The sequence below is a fragment of the Papio anubis genome, chromosome 5 (assembly GCF_008728515.1).
Source record: "Papio anubis isolate 15944 chromosome 5, Panubis1.0, whole genome shotgun sequence".
In the NCBI taxonomy this organism is placed as follows: Eukaryota; Metazoa; Chordata; class Mammalia; order Primates; family Cercopithecidae; genus Papio; species Papio anubis.
Window position 1 is genome coordinate 49,567,993 of NC_044980.1, and position 19,898 is coordinate 49,587,890.

Genomic DNA, 19,898 nt, shown 5'->3' on the forward strand with positions numbered 1-19,898 from the left:
GTGCTAAAAGCAATTAGCTGGGCGTGATGGTGGGCACAGGTAGTCAGTCCCATCTACTCGGGAGGCTGAGGCAGCAGAATAGCGTGAACCCGGGAGGCAGAGCCTGCAGTGAGCCGAGATCGTGCCGCTGCACTCCAGCCTGGGTGACAGAGGGAGACTGCATCTCAAAACAATACAAAACAAAAAAGTGCTAAAAGCACAGACCTGAAAGTCCCCAAACTGATACATAACGTTTACACCTAGGTGTGAAAACAATCTTACCCCTAGAGCACTCGTGGTGAGAAAGTCAAAACTTGCAAGAACCAAACGCAGTCTTCAGAATCTTCTTCCTTCATCACACAATCAAAGCATTTCATCTGGGCTTCTTAAATCTAACTCTTTAAAATGACTAAGTTTTCTTCCTTTTCTCTGTTTTTCCTAATAGCTGGGGCTTGTATGACTCCTGTGTGTAAGTATCTCCTATATCTACATGTAAACTTTAAATGAATTTCTACTGACCATATTGTTATATTATAGATGAAAATTATTTTCACAATCATTCCTATCTTTCTGAACTGTAATGTATTATACAAATTTTTCATCAGTAAAATTATTGTAGCTTTTAGGTAGGGTTATTGTTGTTCTTTAAGCTTTGAAAATAATATAGTGCCTGTCATTGGAAGAATTACATGAAACAGTCTGTTTAGATCTTTTGTGTGAAATCTTTTGGTCTACTTTTGTAGGTTTCAATATGGAAATTATTGGAGGGAAAGAAGTGTCACCTCACTCCAGGCCATTTATGGCCTCCATCCAGTATGGCGGACATCACGTTTGTGGAGGTGTTCTGATTGATCCACAGTGGGTGCTGACAGCGGCCCACTGCCAATATCCGTAAGTCCGCCACACTTTTCCAGGCATGTGTTTTTTCTGCAACGTATTACAGCTATAAGAGAAGCTTACCTCTCCTGAGTGAGAATTTGACCTACAGTTAGTTTCTGTGGTCACTGACCAACTGGTGGCGTTTACTTACCTTCTTCCACATCCATGCTTTCTGGCCTGGGTTTTCCTTTTCAGAGAGAACTGAGCTGCTTTTCCCAGGCAAGACGTTAGACAAATTCAAGTCCTCTGTATAATGCAGGGAACACAGTAACGGTAATATTTGAAGCAACAGTATTCTTGACCTTGTTAGATCCACTGCTCAAGAGGAAATCAGACAACCAGAGCTTGCTCTGTGCTCTGAGCTTCCCCATTTTACAAAGGGGTAATAATAATATCATACCTGCTTTGTGGGGTTTGAGAATAGTATCTGTTTCTGTTAAGTATTTTAGCATGCTTGGCACATTTAGTAAGCACAAAAAAATTGCAGCTATTATCATTATTATGATACGCATGAGAAGCCTACTTTGCCACTCCTAACAGTAGCTACTCACCACTTACAACTTTCCTAGGTGGAAAAAAAAAAAAAAAAAAACAAGTTATTGATGACTTCTAAAAAGAGAAAGAAAATGAGAGATTTATTTTCTCGGATACTTAGAATGAAAGCTTTTCTGAAGACAGAGTAAAACCTCCCAAAGTCCATTTTGGCGTAGGATTCTCTTACTTCAGCTAATAAAGCACAAAACCCCTCTTGGGATGCTGCAACCATCACAAAAGGAAATGCCAGTAGAAAACTAATTTGGTGTTTGTTGTTTTGTTTGTTTGCTTGGGGTTTTTGGTTTTGTTTTTTGTTTGTGTGTATGTTTCCTTATGTTTCTTGCCTAATAAGCTGAAATGGAGCCTTCTCCTTTTCTTTCACTTAAAGATCTCTCTTAGCTGTCATGGTTTGCTCTCCAGGCATTCTCTATATCTAAACAGAACAACTCAATTGATTTGCTTTTCCATGCTTTGGGGGTTTTGTCTGATTGCCCCATTTAAATGGAACTGTTGGATCACAAATTGAAGTTTTGAAGCCTGCAGACAGGGAGACTTTCTGCTATCTCTAAATAGCAACCCACTGATTTCCAATTTAATATGGTTACTTCATTTACATGGGGTTCTTGCCCTCATAGAAATCACACTCTCATCCCCATCACTTCTCTCTTCTCCAGGGCACTTGCCCCTGCGAGATGAGAGAGACAGAGTGGGGAACTGTCAGTAAATGTTCATTTAATGCAAAATATGCACATCTTCAAATATGCTCATGATACACATTCAAATGGTCTATAACCTCCCCAGACAGAGAGCTTGACTTTTAAATGTTCAACAAACATTGGATGGAAAGAAAGAAATACGTTTAAAGATCTTTCTTTCTTTCTTTCTTTGACTAGGCCTGAAACATGGTGTATGAAAAAGTGTTTCACTAGCCATAAAGTGTTATAGGAAGTTAAATAATATTACTAAGTTGAATTTTAAATTTTGTCAAGTGGATTTAAGTCATGAGAAGTGGATTCCCAAACTGGGGAAAGAGATTATTAAAAAAACACTGGAGAGAGGTCTTAGAGGTTTTTTTTTTTTTTTTTTTTTTTTCTTAAAACAAACTATTGCTAAATATCATTTTAAATGGCTGGGGTATAAAGAACTCCAAAATATGTAGAACGCATTTCCTCTACAGGACACTTGGGTGTAAAAAGTAGGCAGATCGGTGGTTGGAAAAATATGAAGCTTTATGAAATTCAAAATATTTACGAAATAGCTCAATGGTGGCTTCCCACAAATGTACTCCCCAGTATCCTGTGGGAATAGTTTGCCCCAAGCCTCTCTCTCAGCAAAATTGTGAAGAAGGTCAAACCTGGGAGTGATCCCTTCTCACCAGCCATCCACACAGCTCCTCCCTCAGTATCCTGGCCCCTTTATTAGTTGCCATGTCAAATATAAAAGGAAATTGATTAAAATGTCCTGTACAAACTTATTTTCATCATTTTAACGTACCAGAAGCAAAACTCTCACCAGCTGTTATACCCTGTTCTCCTGATTCTCTCCCAGACCCCCTCACAGAGCACTTCCCCCTGCCCCAACCTGCCTAGCAAGGTGTTAGATGGAACCTTCCACAGCCCCTTCCACACGGCCTCACTCCATCTCAAATGCTCAAGGCTCCTGAAACAAAATGGTTCAATGTTCAGGCTCTAGATTCAAGCCAAATGAGCTTTAATCCTGCCTGGATTTGCCTCCTGGAGGCAAAGGTCCTCAAGTTTATTCGCTTACCTGAACCTCAATTTCTTCATCTCTAAAATGGAGATTATCATAATACCTATCTCACCACGCTGTTGTTAGGTTTAAATGAGGGAAGCTTTGTAAAATGCTTAACACAGAACACAAAGAACTTAATAGATGTTATCGAGTACTGTTATACAATTATCTGTGCCTTCCATGGTAATAACCAAGGAACTAATCTGATGTTGACGAGATAAGACTGGGAAGACCTCCCTGTCTGACAGCCAAGTTCTTCTCCCTCTCTCTTAGGCAAGAGAAATCTCCAAGACATAGGGACCCTGCCTTTGCTGCCAGACCTCAAGGGGTGGGTCTAAACAGAAACACTGCTAAGCGTCCAGGCAGGCTGGCAGAGAAAAGAAGAGGCTTCAAGGGGGTTGGCACGGGGTTCAAAGAGGGATTGAGGAAAGAGCACTGGACTGGGAGTCACCAAAAGCCAAATTTGGATCCTGATTCCCCTATTTATGAGGTGTGTCACCTTGGACCAGTCAGAGAACAATATTTTACTGGTAATGAATACACAGCCCATCAGCTTTACCAGCCTTGAGAAAGGTTGTTGTTAGGCTCAGTTGAGACAATGTTTACAGATATCTTCAGCAGACCTACTATAAGCCCCACTGTAGTTCTGCTCCGTATATGATTCTCTTCCAGGAAAGTTCAGGGTGGGACTCAGGAAACCACATTTTAAGCCAATACCTCCAGGTGATTCTGAAGCAAGTCTGAAGACTGCACTTGGGGAAACACTGTGTTGTGCAACTCAAAAACACTGGTATTATCACTTCTCCTTTGTGTGAATTCAGACTTCAGTTTAGCTAAGGAGGTGGGATCCTAGAACTCAAGTAATTCCAGGTATCCCGTGGGCAGAAAACTTGACCTCAGTAGCACAGATTACAGTTGAAGGATATCTAGAAATTGAAAGTTCAGAAGGAATAATGGTCTGCTTGGGTTGTTTTTGGTCTTAACACATCCCAGTGGAGACAAAAATAACCAAAACATTTCAAAGGCAATAACTCGCTGAGGAAATTAGTAAAAGATGAAAAAAAAACAGACATTTTTTCAGCACCCCTCCCTTAGTGAAAATCCACCTTCCATACCTCTCATTTGTACTTCACGGCCTTCTTTGTGTGAGTCATTTAGGCACGTGCCCACCTTTCTGTTAGAGCATTCATTCTGAAGATTTTTGTCACCCTTCTCCTACAAAGTTTTGGGTTTAGTGGGTATGTTGAATTTGAATTCAAATTCAAATCAATCCTAGGAAATCCAGTCCACATCCTATGAGAAATTTCCACCCCATCCTGATTTTGCAATAGGCAAACTTTTCAACAAATAGAGCTGGAATTCCCAAAATAAATAAAAATAACCTCTTTTGGTACAAACCAAAAAGTGGTCATTCCAGGCGGTCACAGCTCTGCCATATTCCAGGCGGTCACAGCTCTGCCATAAGCAAACCCACTCCACCACAGGCATTTGCTCATTTTCCAAATCTGAAACAATCATGTCTTCCTTTTTTTGTATGTTTCTGTGCTCTTTGTAACTTTTATGAATCTTTATTAACCTGTATGCATGAGTATGTGTGTTTTTACTGCAATCTACTTTGGTAGCTTTTTCAAGTACAAAAGAAATAGTTACACATAAACAAATACAATTAAAAGATCTGAGGTGGGCTTCATAAAGACAGACACTGTAATGGAATATATCTGTAGTATACAAATGGCTCTACGGTACTGCCAAAATCTCTAAAAATTATTTCTACTTTATCACTGCTGTAAATGTAATTTTATCCAACAAAGAGTAAATCTGATCAATTGTGGCACTGTTGTAACACTGGTACTAGAACTGTGTATGACCAGAGATGTAAAAAACAAACCTGCCGAGCACAGAGACTCACACTTGTAATCCCAGCACTTTGGGAGGCTGAGGCCAGTAGATCACCTGAGGTCAGGAGATCGAGACCATCCTGGCCAACATGGTGAAACCCTGTCTTTACTAAAACTACAAAAATTAGCCAGGCGTGGTGGCACACACCTGTAGTCCCAGCCTCTTGAGAGGCTGAGGCAGGAGCATTGCTTGATCTGGGAGGCAGAGATTGCTGTGAGCCGAGATCATGCCACTGAACTCCAGCCTGGGTAACAGAACAAGACTCCGTCTCAAAAAAAAAGGTCAAAAAAAAGCCAAAAAACAAATCTATTTCTTCACCTGACTCACCAGTTCGTACCCTATAAATCTCCCTGATGGAATGACTACTAACTTTAAAGTATCTTCATTTCAAATTAGCACTATTTTCTTCCCTTGAGGAAAGTTTTCCTTTCTTGTCCAAATCTTTGTTCTAATTGAGGGGACAGGACAAATTGACATATCTGACTGCCATGTAATGGGCCTTACTTCCCCACATTGACCTGAGATGAGGTCTAGGCATGTGGGTGAGCAAGTGTAGGGTGGGGGTCTTCGTGGTGTTTGCTTGTTTGTTTGTTTGTTTGTTTGTTTTTAAGAGATGGGGCCTTGTTCTGTCATCTAGGCTGTGACACTTCAGCCTCCAGCTCCTGGGCTCAGGCAATCCCTCCTGCTTCAGCGTCTCAAACAGCTGGGACTATAGGCATGCACCACCGTGCCCAGTATGCACCACTGTGCCCCTTAATATTTTTTTAGAGATTGGGGGTCTTACTATGTTGCCCAGGCTGCTCTCAAACTCCTGGCCTCAAATGATCCTCCCATCTCAGTCTCCCCAGTGGCTGGGATTACAGGCATGAGCCACTGCACCTGGCTACCTTAATTATTAAAACACCTAATGTTGGGAAGATAAAAACGTTCTGGGGTTCTGGAGATGATAGTGGTGGATGAATAACAATATACATGTCCTTCATACCACCAAACTGTACATTTAAGAATGGTTAAAAAGGTAAATTTTGTTATGTATATTTTACCACAATAAAAAAATTTTAATGGTAGTTGGTGTAAATCTCAAACTACAAACTCATGAAATATAATTTCCTTTATTTTTACATAAATGAACACAATTTTGTTTTAAACTTGATCTAAGTCAATTAGGATTTCACTCCTTTTCCTTCCCCAGTTGGATACAAGTTCTGATATTCTTTTGCAATTCCAGGGAATTGGTTTGGGATGGGATTAAGGGCAAGTCATTTGGCCCTTAATATCAATTCATGCTGGGGTCCTCTACGACCTTTGTCACTCCACCTAATCTTAAGCAGTTTACCTTGGAGATAGCCTTTGTTTCTCTATGTATATAACCCTCTCCACCATCACTACTCCCCACTGGGGGATTTGGGAATCATTCTGCTGCTTTCATTCTCTTTGCTTTTTTTAGGTTTACCAAAGGCCAGTCTCCCACTGTGGTTTTAGGAGCACACTCTCTCTCAAAGAATGAGGCCTCCAAACAAACATTGGAGATTAAAAAATTTATACCATTCCCAAGATTTACATCAGATCCTCAATCAAATGATATTATGCTGGTTAAGGTAGGTAGCAGCATTGGCTTCCTTCTATTTTGTCAACATTTTTATACAGGATGGCTCAATTAGTTAATCACCTGCACAAAAGCATTTTGTTAGCACCCGCCCCATGTTTGAGGTGATTATGATCTATTTTATAAGGGCCCATGTTATTCCATATACTGCCTTGAAAGAAACAAGAATTTATCACAAATGTATCAGGGCTGCGTTTATACAAGGAAAAGCAACTCTGATACTCACATATGTAGGAGGGGAACATCTTACAAAGCCCAGGGATCCACACTGAAAGCTTTTCTCCCAAATGCTTTTCTCATTAGCAAGTAAAAAATACAGCAGTTGTTTATACAACACAGCCAACCAAGTGACTTCAGAGGCTCAGCAGCGAGTTACAACTTAGTCTAGACCACACTTAGTCTAGTCCAAACTTGGTCTAGACCATACTCAAGGGTCCTATCCAGCAGGAAGCAGCCCAGCCCTCAAAGTCATGACCTATGGATGTTATTCCACACAAAACCATCCAATGCAGGGCAAAGGCCAGTTTGCTCGAGACTGGACAAAATTCCTGCTGTCTATAAGCTCCCTCCCCAAGCCTCAGTGAGCTCCTCGGGGAGTAGAGAGCATGGTCAGAAAAGCAACAACCACAAATGCAGCTGCAGGCCACCACCAAAGTAGATTCCAGAACAGGGATGCCTGCCTAAGACGGAGACCACACATACAACGCACAGGCTAGCATCAGAATACTACTGGGAAAGAAATAATTCAATCTTTTATCAATCTGTCAGCTTCAAACAGCCGCAAAACTCAATAAACATGTCAAGCTGCTCCACGTAAGATCCAAAAACTATCTTAGATCTGGAACCAAATGCGAGGTTACTGGCTGGGGAGCCACCGACCCAGATTTCTTAAGACCTTCTGATACCCTGCGAGAAGTCACTGTTACTGTCCTAAGTCGAAAACTTTGCAACAGCCAAAGTTACTACAATCGCGACCCTTTTATCACCAAAGACATGGTCTGTGCAGGAGATGCCAAAGGCCAGAAGGATTCCTGTAAGGTAAGAATCTCTCTTTTAAACAGGCATCTCGGAGCGCTGTACAGTAGCCAAGCTTCCATTGCTCACTGACACTGAGGAGGAGGGAGGGGCATAGAGAATACAAAACCACAATTCTAAACACTTTCTCTCCATTCCTGCACAGCATTCTCTATTCTTTTTCATCTACCAATGTGAATGGATTGTAAAAACTTCCCCAATGCTTCATAAGCACCCACTAAATGTTTGTTAATCAGGATAATAGACTATATCTGACAACTCTTACAGGCTTCCTATGAGAGGTGTTATCCTCCTTAGAAAGTCTACCAACCATGAAGTCACTAGTGGTGATTAGAAGATAACTTATTTAAAGAACCACCTTGCGGATTAATCAATAAGGAGGTCTTATAAGACTCAAATGCAAAAAGCTCAAATATACAGTATGTGTTTCATAAGTAATGCTGACTGACTGTCTTCGTCTGTTTGGGCTGCCACCACAAAATACCATAAACTCGGTGGCTTATAAATAACAGAACTTTATTCTGTTCAAGATCAAGATCAAGGCACTAGCACATTTGGTGTCTGGGGAGGGCCTACTTTCTGGTTCATAAACGGCTTCTTTTCACTCTAATCTCACATGGTAGATGGGGTGAGGGGTCTCTCTTAGGCCTCTTTAATAAGGGAACTAATCTCATTTATGAAGCCTTCACCTCCATGACCTAATCACCTCCCAAAGGCCCCACCTCCTAATACCCTCACCTTGGGAGTGAGGATTGCAACATATGAATTCGGAGGAATCAAACATTCAGACCATACTGCTGACTAACAAAAAGAAACAAAAGGCCGGGCACAGTGGCTCACACCTGTAATCCCAGCACTTTGGGAGGCCAAGGTGGGTGGATCTCTTGAACTCAGGAGTTTGAGACCAGCCTGGGTAACATGGTGAAAACCTGTCTCTACAAAAAATACAAAAATTAGCCGGGCATGGTGGCATACGCCTGTAGTCCCACCTAGTCAGGAGGCTGAGGTGGGAGGATCACCTGAGCCCAGGAGGTTGAGGCTGAAGTGAGCCGAGATCTTGCCACTGCATTCCAGCCTGTGTGACAAAATGAGATCCTGTCTTAAAAGAAAAAAAGGAACAAGAGTCATTATATTTTTCAAAATCTTTTGTTTACTGAGATGGTAAAGAAAAAAAATAGGTGTTCATGTTTATATGAACTATACTAATATATAGTACAAATGAATTACTAATTTTTTAAAAAATTAGAATACAGTATTCATTTCATACTATATTAAGTATTATTGGGGAAGAGGATATGATGACTTCAAATGTCTTTTGCATCTGCAGTACCCAAGACCATCACCCTCCTAAACATCTGTTATCATGGTTGACCAAAGTACAAGGCACTGCAGTTTGCAATGTGAACATTAGCAAAGAGAAAGGCTGGTCTTCAAAGAAGCCAGCTCTTCATTAAAAGACCATGCCATCCCCTCTATAGCTCTTTCCCTTCACTTGACAGAATTTAGTTACATGTTTTGCTGTTAGAGTGAGTCTTCAAAAATAATTTCATTCACTAAGTATTTACTAAGTGTGGTACATATACATAGCACTATGTCCAACCATATGAGGATGCAAAAAAATAAATAAGTAACAGAGAACATATAATTCCTGCCATCAAGACATTTACTACAGTACATTGCTCTTTTCTGCTACTCTCAATAGCAATTTGATTTTAGGTCTATGAGCATCAAAATGAAATATACAACTTTAAAAGATTATTTTATTTCAGTGGATTATTTAAAACCTTATCCATTCTTTAATAAATAGTCAATAGTCATTGATTCCCAGAGGAAAGTAGACATAGATAGGAACAAAACAGAGACAAGGACATGGACACTGAGACAGAGGCAGAGGCATAGTCATAGTCATAGTTAGAGACATAAACAGAGAAGCAAGTAGGCAGAAACATAGTCCTAGACAGAGACAGGCATATAGAGAACCTATAACGAGTAAAAGGCAGTGTCAGACACTCTCCAGGACATAAAGAAAGCAACGACCCAGATAATACTCCTTTGAACAATCAACAGTTGGTGCTTAAAAAAAAAAATTCCAACAGCTTCTCACCACATATTTTCCCTTTTTCTTCTTTCCAGGGTGATTCAGGGGGCCCCTTGATTTGTAAAGGTGTCTTCCATGCCATAGTCTCTGGAGGTCATGAATGTGGTGTTGCCAAAAAGCCTGGAATCTACACCCTGCTAAACAAGAAATACCAGACTTGGATCAAAAGCAACCTTGCCCCACCTCATACAAATTAAGTTACAAATGATTTTCTTGGATGCACTTGCTTCTTTTTTCCTAATATGCTCACAGGTTAGAGTTGGATGTAAGTAAAGCAGAACACAAGATGGGGTCCATTTTTGTACTTGTAAGTCATTTTATTAAGGAATCAAGTTCTTTTTCTCTTGTATCACTGATGTATTTCTACCATGCTGGTTTTATTCTAAATAAAATTTAGAAGACTCTCTGTTTGTCTTTTATCACATGAAGTAATATCTACCCCCATTCCACCCACACTCCCCAAAGGGCAATAAGGTCACTGAACAAAACAGTAATGGTACCACCTTCAACCAGGTGTGACTTCTGCTGGATCATCCTAAGTTGTTGGGTTGTTTTCATTGTTGTGATAACATTAAACATGAGATAGGCCCTTTCAACAAATGTTTAAGGGTGCGATACATTATTGTTAACTATAGGCATGATCTTGCAGTGCAGATCTCTAGAACTGCTTCATCTCCTATAAATTAAACTTCATGCCAGTTGAATAGCAGCTCCGTATTTCCCCACCACTCCCATCCTCTGGCAACCCGATTCTACTCTAAGCTTCTATGAGTTTGTATTTTTTAAATATAAATCATAAATATAAATATCCCAATTCAAGCAAGCAGCTTATACAAATGTTTGGACAGTATTTTTTATTTATATATGTCATATTTTGTTATAGAAAGGACTTAAAGCAATGTACAAAAACACCTGCAACAAAACAAAATGCAGAATTAAAAACAAATTGATGAAAGTATTGGGACAAATCTTTCAGTGGGAAATGATGAGCTTAAGACAAGAGAAGATGAAGGCTAAGTAGTCACATGGTACTGATAGTGCTCAGCAAGTCTTGGGCTGTGGTCATCCAGTGATTAGAGAAGTAGCAATTTCTAATTTGGGTGGAGGAGCACGGTGGTATGCTTGGTGGCCAATGGCTTCAACAGTCAGAAGCCAAAAGATTAATCTCAGCCTCTATATTGAATTACAGTGTCCAGGAAATAAAAATAAATTGTTTACCCAGAAGTAGGACCACTGGTACTGGAACTAAAACTAGAGAGAACTTTTTTCCACGGTCCTTCTTTTCCAAAAAAAGGACACTGTGACAGCCTGGCATCGTGGCTAACACCTGTAATCCTAGCATTTTGGGAGGCCAAGGCAGGCATTATCATGAGGTGAGGAAATCCAGACAATCCTGGCTAACACAGTGAAACCCTGTCTCTACTAAAATTATTGAGAATAAATTTTTTAAATTATTGAGAAAATAGTAAAAGAAGGTTATTTAAATATCTCATCTTGTATCATTTTGATTTATTAAAAAATACTGATTATGAAATCCCAGACTATATTTTACAACAAAAGAAAAGGAAAAAATTGTAGATTCTCTGGACTCACCATTAAAAAATAATCCTGTGTCTATTTTCTCTAAATTTTAAATCCATGAAACATATCATTATAACTCTTTTTAACCAAAAGGACTATTGCCATTACCCATAATTCCAGCTGATGAGTTATCCTGAAAAGCTGTCACTAAAACTTGAGAGCTGTGTTTTGATTTTAGATTCCCTGCTGTTAATATCCAATAGTTGAACCTGATCAGATTGCCAGAGAAGGTCCTTTCAACAGCTGTGGCAGACCTGGCAACTCTGAAATTGGAAGATAAACAGTTTATTTTGACAAGCAGCTAATGATAGAAACTGCAATTGAAATGCATTCCTTATCCTTCAGGAAAGTCGTGTTTTGTTAAATGTACCAGTATCTCTATTCTTTTAGGGTATGCCCTAAAAGAATAGAGTATTTTATTTGGAAACTTCTGTCTTTGAGAGCCTATTTGATTCTATCTATGGCCTCAAAATGAAGTTGAGAGTCAAACCGAAGCAAATATCCAGATTTTAAAACTGCTCAAAGGTTTTAGAGCAAAGTAGTTTGATGTTGTCATTCTAATCATTCCACTTCCTCCCTTCTTTGTGGTTGTGGACAGAGTATATTTGCCTTCCCCGCAGATACAAAAGAAGGCTTTATGCTTTATTTTATGTCCACCCTGTTATAATAGAAAGTGACAGCACTAAGTCCAGATATAATGCATGAAATACATCAGAATTGATTCAAATAAGCAATTAAACCAGTCTAGAACCAGGTAGCAGAACTAGTCCTACCTTCTGACTCTCTTAGTTCTTGCACATATTAAATCTCAACTCACTCTAAAATGATATGAAGAGCAGTGCTTCAAGCTTGGTTGTTTTTAGAAAACTATCTGAATAAAGGAAGGTACTGTTGGTCAATCAAAGAAGTGCTTCCTTTTTTACTAAGCTCTTGGTTTGGGAAAGGACACTGCTGTAGACTGAATCATGTCTGCTCCAAATTCATATGATGAAGGCCTAACCCTCAGTGTGACTGTGTTTGGAGGTGGGGCCTATAAGGAGGTAAATAAGGTAAAATAAGATCATAAGGGCAGGGCTCTGCTCCGATGAGATCCCAGTGTCCTTACAAGAAAAGAACTAGAGAGCTCAATTGCTCCCTCTGTCTGCTATGTGAGGACACGGTGAGACAGTAGCCATCGATAAGCCAGGAAGTGGGCCCTCCCCAGAAAATGAATAGGCCAGCACCATGATCTCGGACTTCCAAGCCTCCGGAATCATGAGAAATAAATTGCTATTGTTTAAGCCACTTAATCTGCAGTATTTTGTTATAGCATCCCAAGTTGACTAAGCCAGACACACCTGTGGTGAGGGAGAAAGGACACTGTGTGCAACCTGCCCAAGGGCAGGGCAGCTGATGTCTCGACAGCCCTACAGTTTCAAAAGATTACTGAGATATGCCTGAAAAGCTATCCGTATGTTGTCTGATGAGTTATTTGAGGACCAAGGGCAGCCTGGCTGAATGGTTGGGCTCCTTGTGTCTTAACTGATTCAGCCCTGCTTTCACGCTTTCACACAATGACTTCCTGTTGACTTCTCCAGTCTTTTTGCTGAGTCATATCAGTCCACTGTAGACTGACAAAATATCCTCGTCACTTACTATGTTCTACCATGAAAGGATCACATTCTTTTTCTGGTTTTAGCCATAAATATCTGTGTGACAGCCTGTTAAGAGTCAGCATATGGATTTACACTGAGGCTTTCCCTAAGAACTTACAAATAAGTTGAATAAAATTGCTCTCTGAAAGTTAAAATTTAAACTTTATGCATATTAGGTCAGAGCAGAGATACATAAAATCACTCTGAAGAGACATGAGACATTCCCAAACCTACAAGACTATTATCTGCTTGAAGGTTAGAGACTACCGGTTTGCTACTCAGTCATCTCCTCTTTTTCTCTGGCATCAAAACTCAAATATTATTTGGTACCACAAATGTGCACAGCCAAAACAAGCCATTTTCGAGCCTCTCTCCTTGCCAGTAATGGTCATTGAGAAATAAGTGAAAGTGATTGGCCGAGGTTTCTAGGAAGTACCTATAAAAGGAGCTGATTCCGCTGGAAGGAGTGCCCTTTCCCCCTTCTTCCTTCCTACTGCCTGGATTGCATATGTGATGGCTAGAGCTCCAGCAATAATGTTGAACCACGAGGCAAACTTAAATCGAAGCCAAGTGCTAGTGACAGTGAAGTGGAAAGAAGCAGTTGATGACCAAAGCACCTCCATACCAATCCTGTACTTTTTGTTTTACATGAAATAAAAATAAAAACTATTTAATCCACTGTTATTTGAAGCTTTCTGTTGCATACATACCACCTAATCCTAATAATAAATTTGGAAACCTAAATCTTCTATGCCTGATATATGCTCCAAACAATGACAAGTATGTGCCTTTGTCCCCTTATACCCAGACCCTCTCAAATCCTAAATGGCTTTAGCTTTCCACCTTCCCTTATTCATACAAGAATCAATTCAGAAAAAGTAACATTTAAATGTTATAATCAATAAACCATTTCCCCCTCACTGCTCCATCTATAGCTTACTATGGAGAAACTTCCCTGGCCTACCTGACGAGCTATTTTTATCTTTACCACATACTGCTATATGGCAAACATTTTTGTTTCTATTATAAAAATGATACATATCACTCAGTAGTCTGTAATAAGCTTTACTCTGTTGGTGTATTTTTTTTTTTTTTTTTGAGATGGAGTCTGGCTCTGTCACCCAGCCTGGAGTGCAGCGGTATGATCTCGGCTCACCGCAAGCTCCGCCTTCCGGGTTCACACCATTCTCCTGCCTCAGCCTCCCGAGTAGCTGGGACTACAGGTGCCCGCCAGCACGCCCAACTAATTTTTTGTATTTTTAGTAGAGATGGGGTTTCACCATGTTAGCCAGGATGGTCTCGATCTTCTGACCTCGTGATCTGCCTGCCTCAGCCTCCCAAAGTGCTGGGATTACAGGCTTGAGCCACCATGCCCGACCCCATCCATGTATATTTTGTAAATGGATCCTGTAGAACTGTTTTTTGAAAAGTTGCCATGAAAATAATGTTTTCTGGCATTTCAGGTTATTATTGTTTGTTTTATTATTTGACAATCATTTGAAGTAATATAGCACTGTTTCCAAACCAAACTGCAAAAGCAACTCTATTGGAAGACAGTTGGATACAGTAATATCCTGGATATTAGCAGTGTTGTAGGAAATCAAAGCAGTCCCACATGTGATCAGTCAACAACACATGGGATGGCCATGTTAACAACCAATACAAATAGACTCCAGAATCTCCACCATTTAGCATCTAGAGAGACAGAGAGATATTCATTTATTCATTCACTCACTCACTCACTCACTCAACAAACACATCAAGCACTTCTATTTGCCAGACACTGACCTGGTCACTGTAGAAAGAGGAAAAGATACAATTCCTGCCCTGCAAGAACTCATAGTCTAGACATGTCCATGTTTACATGCAAATAAACATACAATGTAAATAAACAAATATACTATGCTCCAAAATTGGTTACAATGGAGACGTGCACAAAAATGATTATAATGCGGATATGCACATGAGACAGAAAACCGACTTACCTCAGGCGTAAGTCAGTCATTCAGAATTCCTGAAAGACAAATAATTGGCCCTACCAGGCTAGGCCTATGCAGATAAGACCTGATTCAAAAATTTCCTAAGGTAAAGAGAGGGAAAGATCTAAATCACCAGATTTGTACAATCCACTCCAATCAGATACAAGGAAACACAAGCTACAGCAGTGCCTATTGTAAAACTATGTCAATAAAGGTGAGAACATTTATTCCTTTTAAGAACTCAGCTCTCTAGGCCGGGCGCGGTGGCTCAAGCCTGTAATCCCAGCACTTTGGGAGGCCGAGGCGGGCGGATCACGAGGTCAGGAGATCGAGACCATCCTGGCTAACATGGTGAAACCCCGTCTCTACTAAAAATACAAAAAACTAGCCGGGCGTGGTGGCGGGCGCCTGTAGTCCCAGCTACTCGGAGGCTGAGGCAGGAGAATGGCCTGAACCTGGGAGGCGGAGCTTGCAGTGAGCCGAGATCGCGCCACTGCACTCCAGCCTGGGTGACACAGCGCGAGACTCCGTCTCAAAAAAAAAAAAAGAACTCAGCTCTCTCCCACACCTCTGTGGTCTTCCATAGAGACATCCAAGGCAAAACACATGACCAACAGAGATGTCTCAGGAGGAACTGTTCCATTTCCCTCAGCAGCAGATGATTCAGCTTTTTCCATGAATCAAGAATGATTAGTGCTGTGTGCTGTGGCTTACGCCTGTAATCCCAGCACTTTGGGAGGGTGAGACAGGAGGATCACCGTAGGTCAAGAGTTTGAGACCAGGCTGACCAACATGGAGAAACCCTATCTTTACTAAAAATGCAAAAATTAGCCAGGTGTGGTGGCACATGCCTGTAGTCCCAGCTACTCGGGAGGCTGAGGCATGAGAATTGCTTGAACCCGGGAGGTGGAGGGTGCAGTGAGCCAAACTCGCACCACTGCACTCCAGCCTGGGCCACAGAGCAAGACACTGTCTCAAAAAAAAAAAAAAAAAAAAAATTCATCTGACCTTTTAGAAGCTTTGGAATCAGAGGAATTTGTGAACTCCACAAAGCATGGAAACTCTAAAACATACCTGTCCCAAACTTTGCCTTACCCGTCACCTCTGTTCTCTTAATTTTTATTTTTTTCAAATAAAGGCAACTCAGCAACATTAAAACAGAAGTGGGCTGATGTACTGGTTTTTATGGGTTGCTGTCCTGCCTTACCATACTGGAGGACTGGTGCTGGAGAGTTTCCCACCTCATAGTGTGATCAAACCACAGTAATCTGCACAGACTACAGATTAGGGTTTGCCAGATTCAGCCGTATTTATACAAGACCTCTGTTCTCTGTCCAAGTGCTCTCACTTTCAAATCTACGTAATTAAAAGTATTATACCTCAAATTAACTGTTTAAGTTTTAATTAGGAAAAACATATTTCACAAAACATTGTAGGCCGGTCTGAGTGCAATGGTGTTTAAACTAATTGATCACAATCCGTTATGGATTTCTTTGTTCCTCCTCTACTCCCATTGCTTCACTTGACTAGCCTTTAAAAAAATTTTTTTAGATAGAAATAGTATAATCACAGAATGTTACTAGAATTTGTGCTGTAGAATTCACTATGCTATTAGCTTCATGAGAGCTGGGGCCCATAACTGTTTTGATCAACACTGTACAGCCAGAACTTAGCAGAGGACCTCATATGCAGTGACTACTTAATAAATATTTGTAAACTGATAGGCGGGGGGGAAGGATGAATGGATGGATGAATGAAAAAATGTATTGTATTAATTAATGATTAATGATTGAATGAGTGAATGATCAATTAATAACTCTGCTTCTGGAATCATTTAAGGACATATATAATAAAACTTCGTAACTACTTCATAAAGGAAAGGATTATGTTGGGCATAAAATGGAAATAATCTCATAATTATTTGATAATGCTTTGAGCTCCATGATGGGGAAAAAAAGCACTATATAGACATTGAATATTATTATTATTTATTTGGAGGTTTCCATGAGCCATCTTTTATATAAGACTTGGTAAGTATTGCCATTGCTTTCTAAGGAGGAAAAAAAGGTTATGAAAATGATTAGTATGTTTGGTCTGAAAGAGATTACTTTCAGAGTTATTTGTTTTGTCCTTGTCATCATTGTCTAAATACTACTGTAGTTTAGTCAGCTTTTAGCAATATTGAACTTTAAGCTATAAATTACTTTATTAATTTTCCTAAAATGTTTGTTCTCTTCAGTTCATTGCATACGTAAAGGATTTAGAAATGTTAACATTTTCCAATTCTGTATAAAATTACACTTTCAAAGGAGTTTGGTGAATTTGCAGTGGTTATAATAATACCATCAGGGTCAGTAAATCTGAAGACAGGTATAAACCACAAATCTTATAGATGGTGGTATTGATACAAGAGACGTCAGATAACTTACCTCTAGCCCAAACTGGAACTCCCTGATGTTGTTCAGGAATTGGTTGTCAAGGGGATTGAAGTCTTGAGTTCTGCAGAGAAACAGTGTTTTGACAGTTTTTCCCCTTCCTAAGTGTCATTCTATATGGCACCGATAATCATTAGTTCTCAATACCCACTTCCTTGCTACCCAAAATAGAATGCAATAGAAATATTTGAGGACAACAGGGTGTGTGTTTCACACTGAAGTAGTAGCCAAATAATCCCTAAAATAGAAGAATAATATTAGAAAAATAATCTCTAAATTTGAGGATTGGAATTGTGGTTGGAGATGTGGGAAGTTCAGAAAGTCAGAAGAAACAAGAGGCTGGGAGACCCAAGCCAGACACTTGGATGAGGCTGTCTTCGTTTGGGCTCCCCCAAAAGCAGGTCCTGAGGTACAGATTTGGTACAAAGAGTCTCATTGGAAGGCAATACCAGGAAACTGATAGGAAAGTAGGGAAGTGAGAAGGGAGAGAATAAAAAGCCAATAAAGGGTACATTTGCATGCATTTATCACTATTGGCAACTGGAGTACAATCCCACTGGGAACTCCAGGACACAGTGTGGAGCGCTCCTCAGAGCTATTCCAAATGAGGGACTAGGAAGCTGGGATCTTTACCCACCAACACCCCACCATCATTGTTTGAGAGCCACTCCAGGGTCATTAACTTTCCAGCCCTTCCAGCTTGTCCTGCTCATGGGCTGTGATATGGTTTGGCTGTGTCCCCACCCAAATCTCATCTAGAATTTTAGCTTTCATAATTCCCACATGTTGTGGCATGAACCCAGTGGGAGATGATTGAATCATGCTGTTCTTGTGGTAGTGAATAAGTCTCACGAGATCTTATGGTTTTATAAGGGCAAACCGCTTTTGCATGATTCTTTTTCTCTCTTGTCTGCCATCAGGTAAGACGTGCCTTTCACCTTCCACCATTATTGTGAGGACTCCCCAGCCATGTGGAACTGTGAGTCCATTAAACCTCTTTTCCTTTATAAATTACCCAGTCTCAGGTATGTCTTTATCAGTAGCACGGAAATGGACTAATACTGGCTGAATGTACTCCCAAGGCTAGGAAAAAAATCACAAAACATTCTCAGACAGAGCTGCAGGTTTGTTTTTGGTTTTTTATAGCAAGGAGCTTTTGTTGTGTAGGCATGTGCTGGAGGCACCAATGGTATCTGCTACAACTGCATTGGAGGCACTCACTACTCCTTGACCATATTTCCTACCAGAAAAGCTTGACTGCATGACTAGCTCCTTCAGATGATAAGTGAGTTGTCTATGAGACGTGAATGACTTACATGATTACATTTGCTACTTCCAGATAACACACCGAATTGTAACACAATCAATCCAGAGCTGAGACTTTCAGGCACCCAACTGGTTCTGGAAAGAAGGAGATTTTTAACACCCTGAAATCATACCCTTCAAGTAGGTTCAGCAAGTAGGCCCTATTTGAAACTCCAAGACACCTACCAGTCTCATGTGTATGTTCTATTGGTCATGCCCATTGACTGCTGTTTGCATCCGGTTTCCCCTCTGAGATCACACACGTTTCCTGCATGGTGCCAGATATTGGTTTAAGAATTTTACCTATATTAACCCATTAAATCTACACAATGAGACCATGATGTAGGTGCTATTATTATTTTCGCTTCATAGATGAGGTACAGAGAGATCACTAACTTGTTCAAGATCACACTGTGAGTAAAGAGTAGAAGAGCATGGGTTCAAACTCAGGTAATCTGACTCTAGAGCCTGCTTGTCCCATAACTTCCTTCATGGGGTCTGGAAAGCACAAACTCATACAGCTTTCCTCATATGAAGCATGAGCCACAATTCACCCTAAGGAGATTCTTTCAGCCAATTATACCTACTATTTTAAAATCACCCCACTCCCCCACACCCCAACACATGCCTCAATAGCCCCTGTCTCCCCTTGTACTGAAAAAACAGAAAATTCTACATCACAGTAGTACATTACTCCAGAGAATTCATGGAATAGATTCTAGAGCGTTCATAATGAAATCAAAGAAACAAATCAAGGTGCACCACCCCAGATGTAATGTGCAGAAAAGAGCACTGAACTCTGGAAATCAGTAAAATATGGGTTCAGGTCCCAACAATGTATTAGTTTTGCAACCTTGACCAAGTCACTTCATTTCTCTGAGCTTCCATTTCTTCACCTGCCACATAAGTGACTTGGACTACACAAAATATAAAGTTGGTAAGAGCCCTAAAAATCCATGATCCTGGATTCAAAAATGTTTCTCAATTATTATGCTGCTGGATGGCGGCAACATCTTCCATTCCCCTTTTTTGAGCAATTGATATAGCCCTGCCTTTGGAGTTCCCTCCTCTTCTGATGCCACGTGATTTCCAAGCCACAGCCACAGATGACTGTTGGATATAAGTACCAGAGACCAAATACAAGAAGCAGAGCTCTAAAGAGCTAGTCAGCAACCACAGGGG

At 40.4% G+C, this 19,898-nt stretch overlaps 1 protein-coding gene across 1 annotated transcript; it reads left to right on the plus strand.

Moving 5' to 3' along the window:
* Positions 1-272: 272 nt before the first annotated feature.
* Positions 273-10,188, plus strand: GZMK (granzyme K). Its single transcript, XM_003899670.5, has 5 exons — positions 273-448; positions 723-870; positions 6,491-6,641; positions 7,418-7,687; positions 9,818-10,188. Exons 1-5 carry the CDS (start codon positions 385-387, stop codon positions 9,977-9,979), a joined length of 795 nt encoding a protein of 264 aa, XP_003899719.1. The 5' UTR covers positions 273-384; the 3' UTR covers positions 9,980-10,188.
* The last annotated feature ends 9,710 nt before the right edge of the window (positions 10,189-19,898 follow it).